At 47.4% G+C, this 26,089-nt stretch overlaps 1 protein-coding gene across 15 annotated transcripts in view; it reads right to left on the bottom strand.

Moving 5' to 3' along the window:
* The window catches only part of LOXHD1 (lipoxygenase homology PLAT domains 1), a 183,971-nt gene that overhangs the window by 28,485 nt on the left and 129,397 nt on the right, over positions 1-26,089 (bottom strand). For 9 of the 15 annotated variants that reach the window (XM_015439979.4, XM_065533886.2, XM_045377633.3 and 6 more), the window contains 8 exons: positions 23,340-23,549; positions 23,098-23,233; positions 20,752-20,960; positions 19,750-19,935; positions 16,782-16,909; positions 8,080-8,197; positions 5,968-6,142; positions 4,258-4,443 (listed from right to left, as the gene is read on the bottom strand). In XM_015439979.4, the coding sequence (XP_015295465.4) occupies positions 4,258-4,443; positions 5,968-6,142; positions 8,080-8,197; positions 16,782-16,909; positions 19,750-19,935; positions 20,752-20,960; positions 23,098-23,233; positions 23,340-23,549 (1,348 nt within the window). Of the gene's footprint in view, positions 1-3,594; positions 4,444-5,967; positions 6,143-8,079; positions 8,198-16,781; positions 16,910-19,749; positions 19,936-20,751; positions 20,961-23,097; positions 23,234-23,339; positions 23,550-26,089 lie in introns of those variants that run through there. The other 6 variants (XR_006693827.3, XM_045377634.3, XM_045377637.3 and 3 more) reach the window with 6 other exon arrangements.

Here is a 26,089-nt window from a genome sequence, read left to right as displayed (position 1 = left end):
TAGATCCCATTTGTCAATTTTGGCTTTTGTTGCCGTTGCTTTTGGTGTTTTAGACATGAAGTCCTTGCCCATGCCTATGTCCTGAATGGTATTACCTAGGTTTTCTTCTAGGGTTTTTATGGTATTAGGTCTAACATTTAAGTCTCTAATCCATCTTGAATTAATTTTCATATAAAAAGTAAGGAAAGGATCCAGTTTCAGCTTTCTACTTATGGCTAGCCAATTTTCCCAGTACCATTTATTAAATAGGGAATCCTTTCCCCATTTCTAAAACAAGGTTATCTATTGATCAGTTGGTGAAAATGTTGTGATCAGAGGCTCACAGGAACCTAACCCTGCGCTTCCTGCAGAAGCAATGGTTCAATGTTTGCCTATTCAGAGTTCACAGCAACATTATAGGGCATAACTACTGTGAATAGTGAGAGCCAGCTGTAATTGGTTTGTTAACTGAAATAAATATTAAAACTGAGGGAACTGTTAGGCCTGCAAAGGACCTGGACTGCTCATTTTGTCTCTGGAGAGGACATGTCAGGTAGGAGGATGAAAACAAGAAAGGGGGAAACTTGCATGTCACTGAATACAATCATTATTCCGGACTCCTGAAATGTAATTACATGACTTTTTAAACCTTCTTCTCAAATATGAGAGCCTTTACTTTCCTAGATGGTTTGGAAAGAAGGGTACAACATGCAGGCAGGAATGGCTGAAAGGACTCCGGAAGGTTCATCCTAAAGAAACAGGCTGAAACAGAAGGTATAGCAGCAACAGGGGAAGCCATCCAGGGAAGAAAGGGGTTAATCAGGTGGAGTTCAGATTTGGATAAGATGGAGTTGCAGACAGGAAGCAGAGATGAGCTCTGATCTTGGATCTGCAACTCTCTACCTTTTATTGCTGTGAACTGGGGGTGGAATGCATGGTAATCTGGAGCATCTTGTCAAGCATCTGGATATTTGTAGCAGGCCAGGTTGAAAATAGTCACCAAGGGAAGAACCTGGATCAGCTTGTGGAGTCCAGAGTTGAGACAAGCCAGAGGAGTCAGAACCGTGGACAGCTCCTCTTGCCTCTGCCTGTGCTCCAAGACTGCTGAGTGATTTCTACAGAGTATGGTCCTTAACACAGCATCCTCAGTCCTTCTGGCTATATTCTCCACTCTCACCCCTCATGAATAAAATGCCCATATTGTAAATGGCCCTGGCATGGAAAAGTGGGGTCATCGTAGTCTACATGAAATTCTTCCTTCTCCAGTTTTCTGGGCTGACTGGGAAGATGTTAGGGAACCCCATGCTTCTGGTCTCATAGTGAGCCTTAGAGGAAGGGCTCAGGCTCCTGGGGGATACCACTTCTTCCTTCTCAGGGTTCTAATTCCTTTGGTGTCTCTGCTATTTCTGAGATAGAGGTTATGGCAGAACAGGATTAAAAGACCTGGTATTTCTCAGCTCTCGGGGGGAGTCTCAATTAAACTAACATTTATTAAGTCCTCACTATGCTCCAGGCGCTGTTATAGGCAGTTTTGAAGATAGAGATGAATAAGGCATGATTCCTATCCTCAACGGCAATGACATCTTGACAGAGAGTTGGAAGCCCACAGACATAATGTGATTCTTTCTGATTAAGGCAGGGACATAGTTTCTGGGAACATACTTCCTAAACAATGGTTTAGGCACTTTAACAGGAGGGACTGTAGACAAGCAAGTTAGGGTAGACAGACCTTGTCCCCACCTTCCACACCCCCATGCCTGCCACCCTTACTAATCTGATCTGTCAAATCCCTCTAATTAGGCCTGTGAAGATACACAGAATGTGGCTCAATGCTTTCACACTTGTCTTGACTTCATGATCACTGTTGAGTGTCATGGGAAGATCTCATCCTGATCTTGTGAAGTGTCTGGGGCAGGAGATGGTCCTAATGATTATGGCTACCGTTATTCAACCAGACTTGGGAAACCTGCGGCTAGTCCTAAGACAATCAGAATGGATGATGAGAGGGAGGGAAAAAAACTCAGGGGTCTTTGCTTTGTTTTCATCTTGGGAAAGAGGAGAGGTGCATTAAGGATGTTTGAGCATGATTTGAAAGTATGTTTCTTTCCACAGACTCATAATGCCACTTGAATGATCAAGTGAGGAAGAAGAGTTCCCTTCCACTGCATGCTTTTCTGGACTAGACTACCTCGGATACACCCTGATATTGAGGGGTGTAGCAAACAGAGATAAAGAGGCTGCCTTTCATCACCTCATCTTCTTTTTGACCACCTGACACAGCGGCTGGTGAGGGTGCAGAATGGTGGCTGGCAAGATGGGCTGGCACACAGAATGGTGGATTAGAACAGGCATCAGAAGTCCTGGGTTTGGGTGATGGCTGTTTCCCTTCCTTGCTGTGTGGTTCCAAGTAAGACATTCAAACCTCACTGGGTCTCAATATTACTTGGTTGTAAAAAGAGGAGCAATAAAGTGCTTTTGCTGCAGTAATTCAAAAAGGTTTCTATTTGTTTGTTTTTTATTGTTTTGTTTTGTTTTGTTTTTGAGACAGGGTCTCACTGTTACCCAGGCTGGAGTGCAGTGATGCAATCACAGCTCACTGCAGCCTTGACCTCAAGTGATCCTCCCATCTCAGTCTCCTCAGTAGCTGGGACTACAGGCATGAGCCACCACACTTGGCTATTTTTTGCATTTCTGGTAGAGATGGAGTTTTGCCATGTTGCCCAGGCTAGTCTCAAATTCCTGGGCTCAAGTGATCTGCCTACCTCAGCCTCCCAAAGTGCTGGGATAGCAGGTGTGAGCCACAGCACCTGGCCTCACAAAGTACTTTTGAGGATCAAATGTTTGTATCTTTAATACCGAACAGAGTCCCAGACATGTCATGAATACTGTATATGTTCTGTATATAATGTTCATCATATAAATGACTGGTGGGATACACTGAAATTTGAAAACTGTGCAGTGCTGTGTAAGTATTTTTTATTTTATTGCTTTGAAAACTATTTTATTAATGCCTAGTCTGAGCTTATTCTGTGTTATGGAAAAAATTTTAACTGTTTAATCCATGTTAAAGTAAAATAGTTTAGCTCCTATAGAAGAGAGGTTGCAAACTGCTGAGTTGGGTTTCATCAGTGACCATGAGAGATAGGCTAGTCCTCAGCGGGGGTTTCGAAGAAGTGAGGAGCAACACAACATTCAGGACAGCTCTGGGCAGCCATTTGGGAGACCCAGCAAAGGCTAGAGAAGGCTTTGAGCAGATAGCTTTGCAGAGACATGTTTCTACAGAAGATAAAAGAGGTGAATGAAGAAAGCAGTATGCATCAAGGAGGTGGAATTTAATATTTAACAACTCTATTATAATCATACCAAATAGAACTTATAGGCCCAAAGCCAGAGAAAATAAAGAGTGGCTTACAGACAGCAAAATGATAACCAAAGAAATGTTAAGAACATGAACGTCATCACAGTTATAGAAATGACAAACCATTCCTTAGGCACTGCGTAGTTAAAAATAAGTTTCTCACTTGGTTTATATCCTATTTCATAGTTTATATTTATAAGTGAATTCAACTACTTTAGGATTACTATTATAAACAAGCATAATCCTTTTTCTATTTTTTTATTTTTATTTTTATTTATTTTTTTTTATTGAGACAGGGTCTCACTCTGTCATCCAGGCTGGAATGCAGTGGCACAATCATAGCTCACTGCAGCCTTGACCTCCTGGGCTCAGGCAATCCTCCCATCTCAGCCTCCCAAGTAGATGGGGCCACAGGTGCATGCCACCATGCCCAGCTATTTTTTAAAATAATTTGTAGAGATGGGATCTCACAATGTTGCTTAGGCTGGTCTCGAACTCCTGGGGCTCAAGCAATCCTCCCACCATGGCCTCTCAAAGTTCTGGGATTATAGGCATGAGCCACTGCACTCGGCACAAACATAATAGTTTATAGAAAATCCATGGGAAATGAATTTAGCTTTTTTTCCCTTAATTTTTATGTCTGAACTAAGTCAAATTAATGGCCTGAAATCACAAACAATGGAGAACCACTAATCACCCAGGGAGAAAGCAGGAGGAACTAAGCTTCATCTCTAAAAATATTTGCCCAGAAATACTGTCTCTTTAGTACTGATGGAAGCATCAATGTGGTGGTCATCAACTGTTCGGTTGCCTGCCACCCTGGGGTAATCAGAGTCAATATGATGCCAAGGAGGGAAGAAGGGCTCAGGAGGGGAGCTGAGGGCCGCCCTCCCACCAACCTGGCCTTGAGTGGGAGCTACCTTTGTTGTCGTGCCAGACCCTCAGCTTGCAGAGGTGGCCCAAGCTCAGCATGTCGGGGAAGTTGAATGTGTCCGTGTTGTTCCGCTCAAACTTATTCCAGTTTGCCGACTGCTTCAGGGCCAGTGTCCCACTGTCCCCATTCTCCCCGAAGATGATGATGAACACATTGGCATCAGTGCCTGCTCCTGGGGGGTACACAAGGTGAGGCTTAGGGTGCCAGCCTCTTTGACACACAGCCCTCTTGCTCTGGCCTTGATCCCGGACTCCTCAGAGGAGCCAGGGGTACAGGTGGACAGAGTACAGACTCAAGAAGGCCAGGGTTGAGGTTGGAAAGGGTCAATTAATGTCCTAGGTCTCCAATTCTCTTCTTCATCTTACCTTTGTGCCTTACAAAAGCTTTTGGTCTAACTGGAGTTGTGGTCAGCAAGTGTGAATGGTTTAGTACAAAACTCATCTATTTCTGGGGAAATACACCCAAACTTAAAAGGCGTGTCATATAGGCTGTCTTTACAATTTAGAAACATAGGCTACCTCCTGCACAGTGTGGGTTCAGAAGGAAGCAGGGAAGTTCTGTGCTCCCTAAATCTGTCTCTGATTGACATTCTACACTAGAGCTTCATTTCATTTGCTTAAGCCAAATACAGGTATTGGCCCAAATCAAAAGCAAATGCTTCTGGAAGGGGTGAACCAGTGAAGCTTTTCTGACACACATCTGTGGTTATCAATGAATTTGTTATTTTCTGAGTGCATCATAAAGGGATGGAGGGGCCTGAAAACTTGGGGACACTTGGAACTTTAAGCAATAGGGGTGAAAATTCCATTGTGAGAATAGGAAGAAAGGAGGTACCCCCAACAAAATTTACTAGCTTTATTGACCTATCATTCATGCCTGAGATTCTACCATGAGAGCTTCATTTCTTTGGCAAGAGGCTACTCTGTTGAAAATGTAAGCTACCATGGCCAACAAGTTAATCCTTCATTCACCATTTATAATTAATGTGATGAGCTTGCCAGATTCTTTGCAATGGCTCCTAGAGAGCAGACTTGGGATAGGGGAGTGTAGGTATCATGTCCCCCATGCCTAGACGACAGTGTGTTCCCTCTCAGCTCCTGGCCTTTGACATGCTAGTACTTTTGATTAGAAGGCCCTTCCTCTGGGTGCCCTGTCTGCCTGGCTTCTGTGTTTGTGTTTCTGGACTTGACTTTGGCATTGCATCCATCAGAGCATCACCACACTGCACTGTGGTTGCTCCAATGAAGGTCAGACCTGCAAGGGCCTGGGCAGCACATCTGTATCCTAAGACCCACAGCCAAAGCCAGCACATGGTAGATGGCCACCAAGCACACGGGTCCGAGCATGCCTGAGGTGCATGGCGCTTGGGCGAGCGGTGCCAGGCAGCAGAAGGAAGATGGGAAGGCTCTGCGTCAAGCCAGAGCCATTGGAAATGTACCATTTCCAAAAGTGCTGACCATACTCCCCAGTCATGTTCTCCCCTATTTCCCCAAGGGAGGAGGGAGGGAACCAGTCACTCACTGGGAGGAAATGTTTTGTCCAGACAGAAAGTGACACACTGTAGAGAAGACTTGGATTGACTAGATTTTGGAAGGCCATATAAAGAAAAACGCCCTGACAAGAAACCAGGGCCTCAGCCCGAATTTGAGGGTTGGAGGGGCAAGGGAGCAGGAGGTGTGAGGGACCCCCAACCTACCCAGGATGTTGCTGGTCTTAACTGCGACGGTGTAGGAGGTCCACTCCATCATTTCTTCCTCATCGATAACGGCACACATTTCACACACCAGGGTCTTCTTGCCCTTCCGCTGGGACAGCCAGTCTCCATAGTAGAACATAGTCAGGTCTCCAGTGTTCATGTTCTTCAGTAGGATCTGGGGGAAAGGGAGCCACCGTGGGAATGCCCTGCCCTCCCTCACCTCCACCAGCACCCACTGGCCCATGCAGCCCCTCCCCGGATCCCAACCCTGGAGATCCCAGACCTGAGACAAGCACTTGCGACTGAGACCCAGGGGGTGTGGAAAGGGCCCTTTCCAGGACAAAGGCCCTGTCCTGTGTGCTTGCCATGGGGTTTGAAGTCCTCACAAGGACTGCCCTAGCTTGGGATTTGGGAATGGGCAATTCACCTAAAACTATCCTCAGAGGTACCTGTCACTGTGCACAAGAGATGTTTGCTGAATGAGTGACAGAAAAACAGACCACCTGGGAGCAGAGTGCTGACATCTGCAGGATAGTCCTTGGTGTGGGCCCCATATTTTTGACTCAAGAAAATCTGCTAATGGCTGAACAGGGGAGGAGGAGCCTGAGGCAATGCAGGACAGCTGGCCTCTGGTAGATGAGGATGCATGGGCTGACTTAGGCAGGGGACTGCAGGGCTTTGTGTTATGGGTGAAATTGTATTCCTCCAGAGTTCATATGTTGAATTCTTAACCCACAGTCCCTCAGAATGTGACCTTATCCAAAAGGGGATTGTTATAGGTGTAATCAGTTCAGATGAGGTCATTACACTGGGCCCTCAGACTTCTACCACTCAGACAAGCACCCAGAACACCATGCGAAGACTGGCAAGATGCTGCCCCGAGCCAGGGAACTGCCAGAAGCCAGGAGAGTAGCCCAGAACAGATGCTTCCCTAGAGGGAGTGTGGCCCTGCCGACACCTTCACCTTGGACTTCTGCCTCTATGACAGTGAGGGGGCAATAAATGTGTGTTGTTCCAAACCTCTAGTCCGTGATGTTTTTTTATGCTACCTGATTCTAACACACACTATGTAGGGAGGACACCACACACATATTGGTGTGCCTAGGACCTCGTGTGACATGGAGGCTGCAGGAAGGTCATCTTCGTCAGCATAGTCATTGCCTTTGTGAGTGTGGGGCTGCAGGTGAGGCTCCTCCTGGCTGCCAGGGGCCTCCAGTTTTGGAGCCACTCTTAGCATGGAAAGCCGTTGGACTCCTAACATCATGGGGTTCTCATCAAAATAAGTGAAGCTTAGCCCTATGCCCTGGATGCTCTTCTCTCTGCCCCGGAGCAGCAAGTGTTAATGACTCTCCTCTGGGCAGCCTGGAGGCACAGAGCCGCACAGCCTGGGGAAGGTGAGGAAGTGATGAGAGGTCCTGAGAAGGAGCAGCTGTCTTCCTTTCTTGGTGGAAACTGAGTCTGTGGCCATGTGCATGTGTGTGTGTGCACATGTGCCCGTGCATAGGTATGCTGGGAAGAGTGGGAGGATGGAGGCAGAACTAAGAAATCCCGTGCTGCTGTTGCTCCTTGAAGATCCCAGCATCGCATCCCCAAGGCTGGCTTCAGCCCAACTGAGAGCCCAAGGATCCAGGATCCTCAGGCAGGGTGCTGACGACCAAGCTCAGACTCGGAGGGCCACAGTGGAAAAAGAGGCAGCTACCTAACTCCATGATCGCAGAGGCCCCAGTAAGCTTTCTGCCATCCTGCCTGAAGTTCCCACCATGGCAGCCTCTCTCTGCCCCAGGCCTTGCTCCTCCTCTCTCAACCCACCCAGCTGCTGTCCTGAAGGAAGCCCACACCACCCCTCCCCTTCCTCGGGTCTCTGTCCACGTAAAGTTGACAGCTCAAGTTGAATTACCTGACAGTTGCTTCAGTTCTCACTGGACACAAATAAATAAAACGACATTCTCGGATTAATTCATGCCAAAGGGCGTGCTGAATCATATGGGCTGGGTTCATGTAATGATCCTCTATGGTGACATTTGTTTTAGCAAGGTCCATTGACAAGCCAGAGGAATAGGGGGAAGGGGTGGGTGGTGGCTGGAAGGAAGAGTGAGGGTCTAGACATTTTACCCTCTCCAGGAACCACTCTGGCCGGCTGCCCAAGCCATCAATCCGGATCCGCATCTTGGTGAATGGAGCAATGTCTAGGATCTCCATGATGAAGGTGTCATTCTGCTCCCGCTCAAACCTGGGTGTGGAGAGGAGGGGCATGAAGAAGGGAAACTGGCCATTGGGGAGGGCTGGGCCAGGCCAGAGGCCAGGTTTGGGGTGAGGGAGAAGATTAGGCCTTTACTCAGCAGCCCCTCTGCTCTCAGCAACTCTCCACCAGCCCATCTCTTACATCCCAGATGTGTTTCTGAAAGACTGGGTTAAGTGGGTTTGGCTAGTAGAAATGGCCCTGAATTAAGAGCTACCAGTGCTGGGTTCTAATCTCATTCTACCAGTCACCTAGAATAGTCCCAGTTCCTTTCTAGAACTTGGTTTTCTTACCTGTGGTCTGGAGAATAACACTAGCCCTGCAATCTCACAAAACTGTGATGAAGACCAAATGGATGTGAAATCAATTTAAAATGGAAAAAGAATTCCATGCCTGAAAAGCTTTAAATGAGGTTCTGTGCATGACAGGGCCATTGCAAATGGTGGGGCAGGTGGTGCACCGCACAACTCTAGATGGCATCATTCGCATTTTTCTATTTGCCATCTGCAAAACTGAACACAGTGCCCTGAATTGGGTAATGCTACTGCCAACTGTAAAGCAGTAGGCAAATAGAAGGTAATGCTGCTTTTGTTGCTATTATTATTTTCCTGCTGAATGACCTCATCATCTCAGAGATGCTCTATCTTTATTCCTTACTGCTCTTCCCACAGTGCCGCATGTACAATTCGACCTTCAATGCTGACTGATTGCTTGACTGCTGACTGATTCCAGATGATACTGCTGATAAGGCCCTGGAGTAATGCAGGTGGCACTGGAGATGTGGCTCTGCATGGCAATCATCATGCTTCCTTGAATACAAGACATATTTTTATGTATTTTAAAAACAGAGGCCATAGCCAATGGGGGCTGAGACTTAAATATTGCAAATTGAGAACTACTGCTAGTCTTAAAGGTGGTGATGAAACAGAGACAATTTCTTCTGATAACTTGCACTGTGTGCATTTTACAATTATTAGAAATGAAAAAGTTATCCCAAAGTCAGCCCCATATCCCTCCTCCTCTAATTGAAGCCCCATCTGTCCCTCTGGGCATAATGGAAACTGTAAGGGGGTGCTCATGTCACATTCATGTCACACACTGAGATTTTCTCAAATAATCTTTCAATTCCTTATTCTTGCCAGCAGCACGATTTTGCAGATCAAAAGAGCTTTAGAATTCTTTGCTTTGCATGTCTCTTTAATTTTCACTCTTTGAATTTAGCCAAGTGTCTTCATTTTATGGAGATTTTATGGTGGGACAGGTGTAAGGAAAAGGGGAGGAGAAACAAGCTTTTCTTCTGGAAGACTGCAAGGAGATTACATTTACCCCCTCACCCTTCATTCCAGGCTGAACCCCAATTAACCTGGATGGACTTCCTCTGTTTGGTGTAAAAGCATCTAAAGTGAAGGCCCTTATTTGTCCTTCAGTCTTCCCAACTCACTAGCCACATCCTTCCAAGTGCCCTGGACCCCCTCCAGACACCTCAGTTGACACAGTAGGATTCTCACCCTTTGGAGAGGTGCCTGCCTTTGAGCTCAGGATTCCCACTCTTTGGAGAGGTGCCCGCCTTTGAGCTCACAGGGACAGGGCTGTTGCGTGACCCAGGATTTTTGCTGCTCATCTACTCAAAGGAGCCTCTACTCAGCAGCTGAGGGAGTGGTGTCTGGGAAGGGCCCCCTTTGGCTGCCCCTCACGTCCTTCCTATTCTTGTTTCCTTCTGTTCCTGCCTGTTGTAAAAGGGTGTCCTTAGGGAAGAGCCCAGCAACTACTCCCTCACTGGGCTCCATGACTGAGCACAGCCTGAAGGCTAAACAGGGCCAAAGGCTTAGGCTGGAAGGGCAACTATTTCATGGGAGAATTTTTGGCATTGCTACAAAACCAAAAGGGAAAGGTTATGGTTAGGGACCCTGGGAAAGGGCTGGCTAGCAGATGGATATGGATGACGTGGGGTCTAAAGTCCATCAGGCTGAGCAGCTGCTCAGGCAGTTTGTGACATCTTAGGGGCATAGCTGGGGCTCTTAGGATTGGCCAGGGTGAGAGTGCCAGCCTTAGCTTTGCTCTAGACCACTCTCCTTCCAGTCTGAAGTTCTCCATACCCAAGGCCATTGAGCTTATGCTTGAAATCGCCTTTGAAAAAATTGTTAACAGTGAGAAAATTTTGGCAGTGAAAGAGATCTGATTTAACCAACCCCCATCTTGCCTTTAGCCTTCAAACTTCCCTTGATTCTTCCTGGGTTTGGGTCAAGCTAACTTTGGGAGATATTTAGTGTATGGTTTAAATGATAATAGCCCTTCCATAAAGTTAAGGGGAGACCACCAGCCTCGGAGGACAAGAGAAGCCTGAATTCTGCTAAAACATAGACGTAAACATTGCCAGCCATTACTCCAGAGGTCACAAGATATGCACTTCCCCAATTACCCCTGCAGATAACAACATCACCATTGTAAACAGAAGACTGGCCTTTTGAGATGTCTTTTCAGTTTTTTTGCATGTCTGAGGACCAATGGCTCCACCTGGACCTGCCAACTCTTGTGGCCCCACCCAGAAATGACTCAGCATGCAATGAGGACCATTTCCCAAACCCCTATGATTGTACTCCCAAACCAATCAGCAGCAAGCACCCATTGCCTAGCCACCCCCACTTCTCCCAAACTCTCCTGGAAAAACCATAGTCTCTGAATTTTCAGGGAGGCAGATTTGAGTAATAATATAATTCCGGTCTCCCATTTAGCCAGCTCCACATGTGTAAAACTCTTTCTCTATTGCAATTCCCCTGCTTTGATAAATCAGTTATCTCTGGGCTGCGGGCAAAGTGAAACTCCTGGGTGGTTCCATGCTTACACAGCTCTACTGATGAGGCCCCATGGCCAAACTTGCAGCTCTTTTCCTTTTAGGACAGCCATGGCCAACCTTTAGTAAGTTTTGTTACATTGAGTTCTGCCACCAGAACAAATTGTTGAATTGTCAACATCTGACCAACCTCAATGCCTCTACTCTCTTCCCTCTCTATCCCTTTGAAACAAGCCACTGGACTTCTCCCTTCTCCAGGCTCCTCAGTGGAATACTATGCAGCAACAAAAATGAGCAAAATCACAATCACACTCAACAGCTCAGGAAAATATGAAAAACCTGACGCTGAGTGAAAGAACTAAGACACAAAATAAGATATATGGCCTGATTCTATTTATGTACCATTCAAATCCAGGTGATATAAAAGCCTATTGTTAGGGATGAAATCCAGGTGATATGAAAGCATAGACCCATGAGATGGAGACCAAAAAAGAAAGGAAACAAGGAAATGTTGACCTTAAAAACTGAGAACTGGCAAGATTTAACTTCTCGGCCTGAAGGCAGTGTGGAGGGTTTACACAAGTTTTTGCTTTATAAGTATAATAATGTATGTACTTATAGATAGATAGATAGATAGATAGATAGATAGATGTATGTTATGATAAAATGTTTAAAAATGTAAATGTCTCTAGAACCTTTGACTGTTCTTCATGTGGCAGAATTTTCAGATCCATGCTCTGTGGCTTGTAGCCCTTGTGGCAGGCTGAAAAAAGATATCCATGTTATAAATCTTGGAATCCATGTATATAACTGTATGGTAAAAAGAAAAGGGAGGTCTTTGCAGATGTAATTAAGTTAAGAGGCTTAAGATGGGGAGATTATCCTGGATTATTCCAGTGACCCCTTAATGTAATCCTAAGAGTCCTTATAAGAAGGCAGAGAGAGAGAGATCAACACATACACAAAGGAGGTGGGATGTGAAGATGGGGCAGAGATGGGAAGACCTGGCCTTGAAGGCTGGAGTGATGCGGCACAAGCCAAGGACTGCTGGCAGCCACCAGAAGCTGCAAGGAGTGGATTCTCCTCCCAGAGCCCACAGGGTACATGGCAGTGCTGACACCTTGATTTCCACCCACAGATTCTGATTTCAGATTTCTGGCCTCTGAATAAATGAGAGAATAAATTTCTGTTGTTTTAATTACCATATATTTGTGGTAATTTTGTATCACAACCTCAGGAAATTAATATAGCCCCAAGTGGTGTGAATGGAGAACTTTGGGACCAGAAAGCAGGTAGACAAGGGGAGGCTGCCCTGGAACTCACACAGAGAAAATTCCAAGCCTGGGATCAGTGAGTAGCAGGGAGGTTGGCTTCAGTGACGATGTAAATATCCATGGGTGCTGAAGTAACTGGCACACAAAAGACAGAGCCTCCAGTCCCAGGCTCTGCCGATCTGGGCTCCTCAGAGACCACTGGGAAAACTGGACCTTGTGTATCCCCCATTAGACATACGAGGTGATGGGGAACTGCATACCTATCTCATGGGCATCTTTGCTGTAGTTTGAGAGTAGAACAAGGCCAAATCTCAAACAGATTCTAAGTCTATTCTTGAATGCCATGATCAGACCTAGTACATATCTGCCAGTCTCCTCTTAAAGAGCAGCCCTTGAGCTACAGATGATGCTTTGAGAGGGGTGCCCAGCAGTGAGTGCTGGAACCTTTCAATTGCCTGACCTGGGTGCCCCTGGAAGGCAGCAGTTCCTGGAACTCAGCTTTCCTTCCTCTTCTCTCAGACCACCGTCATTCATGCTGTCCCCTGGGACTCACCTCCAAACTCCTTGAGAAAGACTCAACCTTCCCACCCAAGTCTTTTGCCCATGGAGTCCCCAAAGATAAGACCTTTCCAGTCTCAGAACTTTATTGCTAACCAGACTAAGATTCAAGTGATAAACATGTGGAAGAGAGAGTCAAAACTTACAAGCTTACTACAACCCTGGACATGGTCACAACCAAATATTTCCCGATCTTCTCCTGAAAGGACAACTGGAATCCTATTTGACTGTCTGTCCTCTGTTTCCATTCCCTTGAGCTCAGCCTCTTTCCATGCTTTTTGCAGTAAGGGTTAGTGAAAGCAACAGGCCATCCTGAGGGGTAAACCCAATAAAACTCTTTTGTGACACAAAAAGGGACCCAAAATCTTTTTTGTGTCCAGTCCAAGGAAGTTTCCATTTCACTAGGTCTCTACTGGGCCTAGGCATGATCCGTCACAGGCATTTACTTCTCACTATAGAAATAACACAACTCTTTGTCTAAAAATAGCTTCTACACCCACTGGACACCAATCACCTCAAATCCCTCTGTTAGAGACTCATCTCCTGAAAGTACGCATTACCTTTTAGGGCATCATTTTTTCTGAATGCCATATTAATTCACAAGCATCTCGGTGGGAGTTAATTTACCAGAACCATTTTCTCTGAAGTGGTAAGATGAGAAGTTACGAAATTTAGCTGGGGAGTGGGATAGAGTGAATTGCTATTGGCTGTTGTAAGCTTTGGCCCCTGGGTACAGCATCTGACTGCAGGAGCGTTGCAGCAGGCAGAAGCCTCGTGATACCTTCTGTGTGAATGCATGCATGTCTCAGCCTCATTCTGGTCACACACCATTTCTTGGGGAAAGTATCACCTTGCACAGTACCAAGCTGTGCCCACGACACATGCCCAGTGGGTCTTTCTGTCTACGTTCCCTAGTCAAGATGCAGACGTTCTTAACAAGGACTTCAGGACACAGGTGAAACATCAGGCCACATGCAAATGAAAATATCAAAACATGTCTCGGGTAACAACTCTGAGCTTGCAAACCAGGGTTATTAAGAAATGATGGCTCTCCTCACAAAATAAATTTTTATTCAGAAAAAAAAAAATCCTTCAACTAGCAACATGCCTCAAAGCATTTACAATATGGTTGTATCTATAATAATGTGATTTTCAAGCAACATTTTTGGAATTTAGATACTTCCAGAAACCAGAGGTCTCTTCTACCAGCAATTAAGCCTTGTACATCCGGAAAACAAGGTGGAATGTAGGTGTAGGATAATTAATCAGAAAAAATCCAGGAATATGGGGTTGGGTAATGATTGGAGTCAGAGTACAGAAGTAAAGACTATAGGAGGCTGAATATGCAAACAATAGTAGCCAGACCATGTGTGATAACAGAACTCTGAGCTACCTCCCCTGCAGCGACCATCCCAAGAAACCACGGTCTCTACAGAAATTGGCCCAGAATGATCAGGACTTGAGCAATGGCCCCCAGCTTCCCTATTTTGTCCCTGCTCCCAACTCAGGACTAACCAGACGGACGGACCAAATCCAAATATGGTCCCTAATACAATCATGTATGAAACCCCGATTCTAGCTACCCAACCTCCAGCTCTACCATGCCAAAAATAATGCTTCATTACAAATCTCCTCCTCCTCCCACAGCATTCAAATCTCTACCAAACCAAGTGATGGTGGCTGAGTCTCTTGTTATAGCAAGCTCTAAGTAGAGAGTTTCTGTTCTCATTTGGTCTTCCTTTATTTCTAGAATTAAGTTCAAATCCCAGTTCCCCTACTTACTTGCTGTATAACTTTGGGCAAGTTATTTCACCTCTATGTGTTTCAGGCATCTTATTAGTAATGTGGAGATAATAAGAGGGCAAAGAGTGATAAGAGGGGTGTTGTGAGTTAATATATGTTAAAAAGCACTTGCAACAGTGTCTGGCATGGAATAAATGTTCAATGTATGTTAGCCATTATTATTATCACCATTGCTGTTGATATGGGAAGAATTCAAGGAGGAAATGGGAGTTGCAAAATGAGAGAGCAGAAGTGCTAAGAGAAGACAGGCAAAAACTTTCCCATCAGACCCCCAGGGATGAGCTGCATAGGGCCCATAGGATGGGCAAAGCTCCAGCTTGCATGAGCTGCTTTGTCCACATAAAGAAATGCTGCCTGGTCCCCAAAAGCTTCAGTAGCCACATCCTCATCATCACCAACAGCACCATCATCACAATTATTATCCCTACCATCATCACCTTCATCTCTATCACCACTGCCACCATCATCATCATCATCATCACCATCACAATTATCATCCCGACCATCATTACCTTCCTCCCTATCACCACCATCATCATCATAATCACCATCATCACCATCATTATCATCATCACCATCATCACAATTATCATTCCTACCATCACTTTCACCCCTATCATCACCACCATCATCATCATCCCTATCATCACCACCACCATCATCATCCCTATCATCATCACCTTCATCCCTATCACACTGCCACCATCATCATCATCATCATCATCATCACAATTATCATCCCTACCATCATTACCTTCCTCCCTATCACCACCATCATCATCATAATTACCATCATCACCATCATTATCATCATCACCATCATCACAATTATCATTCCTACCATCACTTTCACCCCATCATCACCACCATCATCATCATCCCTATCATCACCTTCATCCCTATCACCATCCTCATCATCACTACCACCATCACAGTCATCATCCCTACCATTCAGCACCATCAATATCACCAACCTCACTATCATCCACAATGTCCTCATCACCACCCCAATCCAGAAGTACTGAGTGCCTACTACAAGCAAGGCAAGAGCTAGGAGGTATGAGGGGCTCAAAAAGGAAGCCACCTGGGTCCTGCCCTCCAGCTAAGGGAAGGAGTGCTGTGTGTTCAGAGGCAAGTTGCTGTGGGTGGGATTTTAAAATGCTAAGCTTAGGCTCTGAGTCTGTCATCTCTGGTTCTTAAGATGTCAGGGGCCAGGGATGTTTGGGGGACAGCGGCTGAACATGGCAAAACAGCCCAAACCCAGGACTGTCTAAACTGGGAATCCAAGGGAGGGCACGGACAGTGAGTACTATAGGAAGGTCATCTTTAATGTCATTACGAATCACTAATGAGTGCTTAGGACTGGGGGCCATCTGGGTGTAGTTTGCAGTGCCACAGCTTAATGGCCATGGGACTTTGAGGATATGACTTTACCTTTCCATGCCTCAGTTTCTCACCTGTAAAATGGGGATGATAATAATTGGGTTATTATTATAGGGTTGTGGAAAAGATTAAGTGTATCAATACATGGCTTATTAGAGAACAATGCTTGGCACAAAACAAGCTCCTATAAATGTTAGTGTTGCTGTTATTGCTCTCCTTAGGTTAAGCTCTGTTAAGTTCAAGGACCTTTGTCTTCTTGGTTATATCATCTCTTCAGTGCCTGAGTCAGTGCCTGGCATATACTAGGTGTTCAATCTTTTTTTTAATGTTTTGAAAATTGACTGCATTTTATTTTGTAATCTTTGAGACTTACAGAAAAGTTTCAAAAAAAGAACAGAGCTTCTGTGCCCCTTTCACCTAGCTCTCCTTAATGTCAACATCTTATATTGCCATAGTACAATTAATGAAACTAAGACATTAACCATCAACTAATCTACCAACCTTACAATAAGCAATTCTGAGTACCAAATGAAAGAAAGAAGAAATGTTATGGGTAGAGGTGATCAAGGAATACTTCCTGGGGGAGGTAGATTTGAGCTGGCCCTTGAAAAAGAAAGGTATTGAGACAGAATAGACAAAGACAGAGGATAGAAGGCCTCATGATCTGCAGTGGGCATGTGAGAATCAGCCTGGCTGAAGGTAGGGTAGGGCAGAGGGGGAGAGTTGAATGTGGGAGGGGTGAGGGGCAGGGGCCACCTCCAGGTACCTGGCTTTCTTTTTGTCCAGCTGCATCTCCTCCGTGCTCCCGTTGATGCCATAGAGGGTCATGAAGATGTTGGAGTCAGTGCCCCCGCCAACCACATCGCCTGTCCACACCGTCATTTCATAGAGAACCTGCCATGAGAGGAATGCGGGTGCTGAGTCTCAGCCTCACCCTCCAACCCCACCTGACCTGCCTCAGTCTCACCAGAGAAAGAGACACGCTGTCCAAGTTCCACGGCTCTGGAAAGAGCCCTTCCTCGAATCAACTGTAAATGCCTGGACAGCAAGAGGCAGCCTTGTCACTCTCTTATGTCCCCCACTGTGCTCAGTCCCACCCTAGAAAGGAGTCCTGACAGAGAGCCCTTCTGCAATAGAAACATGATGGAAAGCCTGGCATTAACTGACTCTTTGTCAGTTGAATCCCAACCTAAGTTCAGCGTGCCAGCAGCGCATGGTGGCAAGACAGCGGCCTTTGGAGCCCTCCAGAGCTCCATGTGAATCCGAGATCTGTCACCTGCTGGCTGTTAGACCCAGGCAGATGCCTGACCTCACCAGCCTCTGCTCCCCTGTGGTAAAATAGGGATAAGCTCCCTTGCAGAGTGAAAGCTGCTGACAATTTGCATGGCACCTGGTGCTGAGCCTGTCACCTGTGTGGCCCCAAGCAGCAGCCAAAGCTCTGGGTGTCAGTTCCCCTTCATGCCACAGCCTACACATGCCCTGCGGCTGTGAATGAGGGATGCCATCAGGAGTGATGTTTACAGAGGGAGTGCTGCCTCAATCCACTTGAGAAGTGGGACAATCCCCTACTTCCACGATGTTCACTTGAGATTGGGGTATTGCCATTTAGCCTGAGGTGTGTGCCAAAGAGAATGTCTGCCCTCTGTCTCCACTGGAGGGTGAGGTGCAGACTGCTCTTCCTGGTGTGCCTCCACCAAGCCCCCACCACGGTTCTTCCTCTGTGAGGCAGCCTCGTGGCAAGAGAAAGCACTTACACTGTTCTAGAATGTTCTTTGATCCCGGATTCTTACTCCCTTCCTTCTCACCAAGTGCCCCTGAACTCACAGTGAAGTCTGAAGGTTCAGGAGAGGCTCAAACTTACGGTCGGGGAAGGGCCATCTTGACCGTCTCCTTTGAATGTACCTGGCCCAGTGTGTCCCTTTTCTAGAGGCTGCTACATTCCTCTATCACCTGTGCAGGGGCCTGGTCCCCATTATCCAGAAGCCTGGACCTCCAAACCCGAGCTATTAATCATGGTGGTCATGTCCCCATCATTGTGCTTGGAGGGGGCTGCATGCTTTTCCGGCAGCATCTAGAATCTCTGTCAGGACACTGTGAGGTTTGAAGTATTCTGCGCAGGCCTGGCCCGCAGGAGAAATTCAGGACATGTTTGCTGAGGGAACGGATGAAGAGCCTCTTACTTTACCAAGAAAATCCCCTTAGACCACCCAGCAAGGGCATTCATGATGGTCAGGAGGAGCCACTGGGAACAAAAGTGGGAGCCTAACACTTTTTTGCTCTTATCCAGGCAGGCATAAAAAATAGAATGATCAAAATGAGTGCTTTAGCAGCCCCATGGAGACTGGCCCCTGAGAGCTGGTCCATCCAACTCTTGTGTTCTCTGCATCCATCTTTTTCTCCTTTACACAGACACATCTCTTTTTATGTAATAAGTGTGTTTCCAAAAAGAGACAGAAACAGTGCTCTTGTAATTCTAGTCTGATATCAGGTGTCCTGGAGAGATGGCCAGCCCAAAGAACCCTGCAGCTCTTTGTAAAGTGACAAACCTATGTTCCTTTGTGCCGTGGATAACGGGTGTAGGTCTGGATTTTCCTGGACTAAAGGGCTCCAAGGGAGCTGCAGCTGCACTGCGTGGGGTGTGCATGTGTGCTGGGCGGTGGCACAGAGACACACACAGGCTGGGAAGTGGGTCAGGCGGAGGTCCCTGGATGAACTGTGTGCTCACCCACACCATCCGTCTGGCCACAGACAGAGATGTCTGGGGGGTGGGGGAAGGATGTGAGATATAGAAAGTGCTACTCTCTGACTCTCCAGCAGGCGGGAAGCAGGAGACTGGCAGGCACCACACTCCTGCCTGTCAAGGTTTCAGAACCCCACTTCTGTTTCCATATACAATGTAGGCAGAGCACACTCAGGTCCAGGTGATTTCTTCTCACCTTTGTGGGACAGCTTCTGACCTGGTCCAAGAAGCCCACAGGTTTTGATTCAGGACCAGAGCAAAGGGCTGGGGCCTTCTGTTGACCCCATAGCCATGAGACAAAAAGAGAAACCAACAGGGTCAGGTGAAACAGAGGCTTCTGGGCCACCAAATGGCTGTGTGTCCTCGGATCTTAGCACCAGGCATCTGCCTCCTGCCTGGTCTGACCTGTGTGTTTATATAACTTATCCCAGGCCATTTGGCCAGTTACAGGTGGAGCCAGGACCGAAGCTCAGACCTCTTGCCCTCCAGGCTTTTCCAGTTAAGGAGGGTATTGTGTGGACACCACTGGCTGCATCGTGAGACTCAGAGGTTCACAGTATCCCAGATGCCATCTTTCCTATCACCACCCTACTGCTGTTGATGGTGGATCCTTTGGTGAATAATGACCCTGCCTGTCTACATAGAGCTGCTTCCTCACAAAGCTCTTCATGAACTGTGATCTCATTAATTCTCACCAAGATCCTACATGGAACAGGCCATGAGTAGCAGGGATGCATTATTTCCAAGCAGTGTATGGGAAGACCAAGGCCCAGAGAAATGAGATGACTTGCCCAAGGTCACACAGCAGCAGACCAGAAGAGAGTTCAGTCTGTGGCTCCTAGCAAAGCACATCTGGCTAGCACACCAGGCTGCAGCCCCTGCAGATACCCCAGTGATGAGTCTCCTACTTCTTCCACTTCTGTCTCCCCTGCTGCTCCCCACCTCAACCTGCACTGCCCTGGCCATGCATTGTACACTCACAGTGCCCCCCTACCTTCACCCCGATGTTCACCACCATGGCATCCAGGAGGTCGAAGACACGAGAGGTGATGCCATCGCCTCTGTCCTTGGCAAGCCAGCAGTTACAGTTCAACATGTACTTAGTGCCCTGGGTAGGCACTGCCAAACACAACTCTTCCACCAGCCAGCAGCTCTCAGGGGAGGCCCCGTCATGGCCCAGCTAGGAGGAGACACACCTGATCTGTGATGATCTGGGCACAACTGGGAAGGAAGTGCTCCCTGCCCAGCCCCCTCCCTCAGTGCTTCTTCCCAATGTGCTGTGCACTTGCTGGCCCAGGTCCCTCCCATAAAAGTGAAGAGATTTTGCAGATATAATTACAGTCTCTAATTAGGTGACTTTGAGTAGGTTGAACCTAATCAGGTGAGCCCTTAAAAAAGCATGTCTAGATGTCAGAGGTGAAGAAGTTGGAGATATTTGAAGCAGAAGAGATTGTCTCCTATTGAACAAGAAAAGAGCCAGGTTTTGGAGATGGTCCCATGGTGGGGAATGGTGGGCCTCTATGAGATGAAGGCCTCAGTCCTACACCCCAAGAAAATGAATTCTGCCAACAACCAGTGAGCTTGGAAGAGGACCCCAAGCCTCGGATAAAATCGCAGCCCTGGCTGCAACTTGATTTCAGCCCACTGAGATCTTGAAGATGGACCCCCGCTAACTCACACCTAGACTCCTGATCCATGGAACTGTGAGATAATACATTTGTGTTGCTTTAAGGCACTAAGTTTGTGATACTCTGTTACACAGCCATAAAAACTAATACACAGAACATTCCCACTGGGTGGGTGGAAGACAGACACACAGAGGGGCAGGTGGCTCACCCAAATCACCTGGCTAGTTGGTTCTCCTCTGCTACCTGCTCTAAGGGGTGCTTCAGGTAGGCTGCTCTTCCCAGCCTGCACTCCCCTGCCCACCCAGGTACTGGTCAGCTCCGTCTGTCCCTATGGTGGTCACGATTATGGGGCCCCAAGAAGCCAGCACCTCTATTTTCTTGATGACGCCCACATCCAAGCCTGCAACGTAGAACTCCTCCACAGAGCCACGGCTGAAGCCCCTCTTCCCTCGGGGGTAGTCCAACCAGATGCGCTTACTACGTTCATCATCCTCTCCGATGAGGAAGATGAAGGCTCGGCTGTCAGTGGCTGCATCCTTGTGCTTCCCAGTGGTGACCGACACATAGTAGGGAATAACTGCAAGAGATCACGGGGCCCAGCCTCACAACAGACCAGGTGGACAAGGCACTGTCTCATAGGCTCACAGATTTGGAAGTGACCTCTGAGGGCACTGACCTCAGCTCCTTGCTCAGAGACGAAGTGCAATGAGCCCTTCAGACTGGTAAGTTATCTGTGGTGTGTGTCTCCTCTCCAAGTTGCTAACTCCCAACGTACAGACAAAAAACAGCATTCTTGTCACTTGTTTGGAGTGTCAAGCTTCTAAAAGCTCTTTTGGCCAATTATCCTACTTGAACCTAGCACTATTATGTGAAGGAGGGTAAGAAAAATAACCTCTCAACACATATAGGCATTATATGCCCCAAAAGCTCACTATGGTCAACAAAAATGCTGTTGGCAAAAGCAAGGTCTCATAGAAAGAAGGAATTTGAAGAACAATAAAAATGTATCATATATGCAACATAGTGAATGGAAGTCCTAGAAGACAGCAATTTCCAAAACACACCAGATTAATTAGCATAAAACTTGCTCAGGTAGTGTCCATAGAGTCGCAGTTTCCATTCTTCCAACTATCCATTCTTCTTGCAGCAGGGGTGGTTATGATACATAAGGAGACATTGTTGGGCAGGTTTCTGGGGAAATCTTTTTTTTTTTTTTTTCTTTTTTTGAGACGGAGTTTCACTCTTGTTGCCCAGGCTGGAGTGCAATGGCATGATCTCGGTTCACTGCAACCTCCGCCTCCCAGATTCAAGCGATTCTCCTGCCTCAGCTTCCTGAGTAGCTGGGATTACAGGTATGCACCACCATGCCTGGCTAATTTTGTATTTTTAGTAGAGACAGGGTTTCTCCATGTTGGTTAGGCTGGTCTCAAACTCCCAACCTCATGTGATCCATCCACCTCAGCCTCCCAAAGTAATGGAATTACAGGCACAAGCCACCACGCCTGGTTGGGAAATCTCTTTTAAAAGGTCTGACTCAACTGGGAGGAGTACTCTTTTTTTCCTTACCCTTCCATTCATTCTGCTTGGAGTATGGATATGATGGCTGGAGCTCCGACATTCATCTTGGAACTATGGGCAACATTTAGGTCATTTATAAGGTTGCCAGAGTGACCAGGTTAAAGGAACCTAGGTCCTTGATTGCACTGGAACTGCTGTATTAGTCCCAGGTGGCCTACCTTTGGGCTTTCATGTGAGTGAAAACAAAAATTCCTAATTTGTTTGTGACCATTTCCAGGTCTCTGTCATTTGCAGTTAGTAATTGATACAAGCTGGAAACCCTTCTCCTGGTTCATCTTCCTCAATAGCTTGGGAGACACTACCCTGGTATAGTGGATTTTAGGTTATACAATCTGTTATCTCTTTGAAAAGTTTCCAAACTGTCTCTTCCTGGCTGGAATTACCTGCACATGGCTTTATTTTATCTTTACAGTCGAGGCTTTTCACAGGTGATCACAGTGCTTAAGGAAAGGCACTTTCTTGGGGGTCCTATCACTCATTTACAGAGTGAGAAGGTAAAGTGTAAGCAGACTGGCTTTCTCTGCCTGACTCCACAGACCCACCATGTGGCCTCCTGGAGGGGGCTAACATGGTTGCCACACTCTTATGTTTAAGAGAACTGACTAGGAAGGTAGTGCATTCAAATGTTCAATCAACAATTATAGAACTGCCTTATCTCAAAAATCTGGTTGGCAAAATGAACTTGCTGGGGAATTATGATATTGTTTTATGGAGGAGGAAAAAACTGAAGCCAAGAGACTGACTTGTCCAAGGCCACACATTTTACTGTCAGAACCAGAAATGGAACTTCAGTCCCCAAACAACCATCTCAGGACTTCTTCCCCTGCCTTCACCACCACATCATGCCTTAAGTTTGCATGGCTGAGTGCTTTGTGTGATGTTCTAGTGACGTGTAAGGGATGTTCATTCTCACCCTAACCTCCTTTAACCTTTGTTTCCCCATCTGCAAAGGGGGCTTAGCCCTGCCCTCTCACTTTGCAGGGCTGTTCTGGGGATAAAACAGGCAATACGTGTGAAAACTATGTAAATGACTAAGCGTTAGATATGTCATCAGCTCAAGAATGGCTCATCCAAGAATTGCTTTAAAAATTTCCATGTGCCTGGTCCCCATCTAAAGAGCTCCCTGGTTGGCTTACTTGGGCCCTCCTGAACGTAGTCAGCCATGGGCCCGGTCACTGTGTTGATGTCGACATCGGCCATCTTGGAACTCAGGGCGATCTCCCAGAAGTCAGCAGGGCTGCTGCAGTTGCTGCTGCGGTCCCCAGTGTACTCCTGTGTGGGAGAGCAGGACTGGCAGTTGCAACTCCAGCACCTCCACGCCAAGGGACCTCCCCTAGGCATGAGGATGGCCACAGGCCCTGTAGGCCCCTTGCCTCACCTTCTCGTAAAAGAGCCTCTCGAGTCGCCCATCCTCCTTCTTTAGGGACAGCCAGCGCCCGCACAGGAACAGGAACTCATCCTCATTGGTGTCATTCCAGATCTCCACCTTCTCCACGTACCAGTCTGCGCACCACTTGGAGTTGTCGTGGCGGAGCTTGATCTTGTAGATGACGCCTAGGTCAGCGGCCTCAATGATGAAGGTGTCAGCCTGGGGAGCCCAGATGTGGGGACTCAGATGGTGGGGGGTGGACCCCACTCAACCCACTCCAGCCCAACCCTCTAGGACCTTCCATCCCACTCAGTTGCTGTGCTGAACAGACCTTCCTTGCCGGGGTGCCCCCCCAGACCCAAATCCCCAACACTGAGCCTGTGTGGTCCAAGGCCTCATATCCACAGTGGTCCCATCTTGCAGTCCACTTATATGTGTGGTGCCATGGAGAAAACTGCCTTCACTACATTCCTCTTGGGAGAAGCCTGTGGGTGTTTGGAAGCCTCCTCTGTGTAAGGGGGGTGGGGCCTGAAGGCCATGGGTAGAGGCAGAGAAGGGGTGGTCAGCCGGTCCTGTTCCTGGATTCCTTAGCTATGCTGAGCATTGGGGATGAGTCCAGCTGTGGCAGCCAGAGGGCAAAAGCTCTTCTAGAGATGAACTTCTGAGTAACGGGAAGGTGTTTGAAATTCCCTGGGAGATGCTGAGAGGGAGTTTGATGAACCAGTAAGGTGGGGCTACAGGAGAGGAGGCAGTAGAGGTGAGGCTCTGGGGGAGGCAAGGCTGTGGAGGGACTCAGGGACAAACATCTGGAACGCAGGCTCAAGAGGGTTTTGTGGGGGTTGTGATACAAGGCCCTCATCTGTGCCCCTGACTCTATCTTCAGTCAAGTGGACACTCCACTCTCGTGTGCTGATTCTTTGAGGGGAGCTCAGTGAGGTGTGGATCCCAGGCTTTGAATGAGATGGGGCCAAGACAGAGTTTGAATGTGGGAGGCAGAAGTCAGGATGGGAGCCTGAGGAGGGTGAGAGGGGACAGGCGACACTGAGTGACACCTACTTTCCTTCCGAAAGATTTGCTGAGCACAGGTACCATGTGAGTCACTGTGCTGACCCGTAGGAAACCAGAGATGAATAGAATAGGATGCCCTCTGTCCCCAGGACCCCACAGTCCAGTGCAGCGAGAGGAGGGGATGGGTAATTCCAGCTCAGATGGTGGGAACGACCACCTGTGTGAGGACTAGAGCCAGGCCTAGGAAGACAGACTTCTCCAGGTGTCAGCATTAAGCTGCAGCTGCGGGGCTGGGTTTGCCAGGCAGCTCAGGTGGGGACAGCCCATGGCCAAGGCAGCTGCAGGTAAATAGCAGCTAGTGGTGTGTGACTGAAAGCAGATGTGGATGGGAGCAGTCCTGGGGTGCTGGCAATCCACTGGGTTCACCAGAGTAAGAATGGGCCCACCCTGAGATACAACAATTCCACTTGTTTGCATCTGTCCTGGGGGAAGACCTTCACATTGCACAAGGATGTTTATTACAGATAATTTTTACAGAGGAAAATTGGAAGCCATCTGGGGTCCCGTGCTTGGGGAGTGGCTACATAACTGGCAAAGCCTTTCCTGAAGAATGTTGTGTGTGCAGTGGTTATAGAGAAGAGTCACCTCCATCTATGTTTGAATACCGGGGCAGAGAGAGATTTCCAAGGCAGCCATGCATGCCAAGGGCAAGTTAAAGAAGTGTTTATATAGCATGATGCCTTTTATGTAAAAAAGTAATACCATGGAATGGCTTACCTATTTTCTATGGGTGCATGCACACGTAAGCAGAGAAAATGTTTGGAAAGATGCTGAGGCAGGAGAGAGGGTGGGGTATTCTGGAAACTGCACTCAGTGGTCCACAGAGGGCACTCTGAACAGGCCAGTGCGGGTAGGCTGTGAAGGTCTGCAAATCCCGTGGAGGACTCAGGGTAGATCTGGGATCCATGGGGAGCCTCTGCAGGCTTGAAGTTGGATAGTGACTGGTCAGCTTTGGACAGGTTAACTGAGGAAGCTGGAGGGTGGGTTGGATGGCAGGGCCTTGAGCAGAGAGACCACGCTGGCTCAGTGAGTGAGCTGAAATGAGGCAGGGCTGAGTGAATACAGGGCAGACTTGGCTGATTTGAGGTTATTTAGAAGGAAGACTCTGGAACCTGGTGATTGATTGGATGTGGGTGGGGAGGGGTTTCCAACAGGGAGAAGGATGTCCAAGATGACTTCCATATTCTGGAGTGATCAGAGAAATGGAAGCTTCTAGATGTTGTGCAGTAAACTTAAGGTCACATGGTTAGTAACTGAGCCAGAAGTCGCACCAGCACCCCTGATGGCGTGTCAAAACTGGAGGAAAAGAGAAGAAAGTGATGGGGCAGAATGGGCCAAAGATTTTTTCTTGTGACATAACAATTTGCTGAGAGAGAAGAAAAAAAAAATGGAATCTGAACACAGAGGGGAATGGCTTGCATCACCTTCATTTATTTACTTAATCCACATTTACTGAATGCCTACTCTTTGCCAGAGTCTGTAAATGAAGCCATGCATAAAAATGGACTTCTCAGCTGTATGTTGTACATTGCTGCTTTTACAATGCATTTACCAGGCATCGATACCAGGCATCAACTAGGGCAGGGGGCAGGTGAGCTTTCCCAAGGCTTGACAACATCCAGCACAGACAAAGAGCTACCTGCCTGCCAGACATGGTTCTAGACGCTTTGCATTTTTAATTCAGCTGGCCT

The sequence above is a fragment of the Macaca fascicularis genome, chromosome 18, assembly GCF_037993035.2.
Source record: "Macaca fascicularis isolate 582-1 chromosome 18, T2T-MFA8v1.1".
NCBI classification, from domain to species: Eukaryota; Metazoa; Chordata; class Mammalia; order Primates; family Cercopithecidae; genus Macaca; species Macaca fascicularis.
This window is presented reverse-complemented; position numbering and strand designations above follow the sequence as displayed.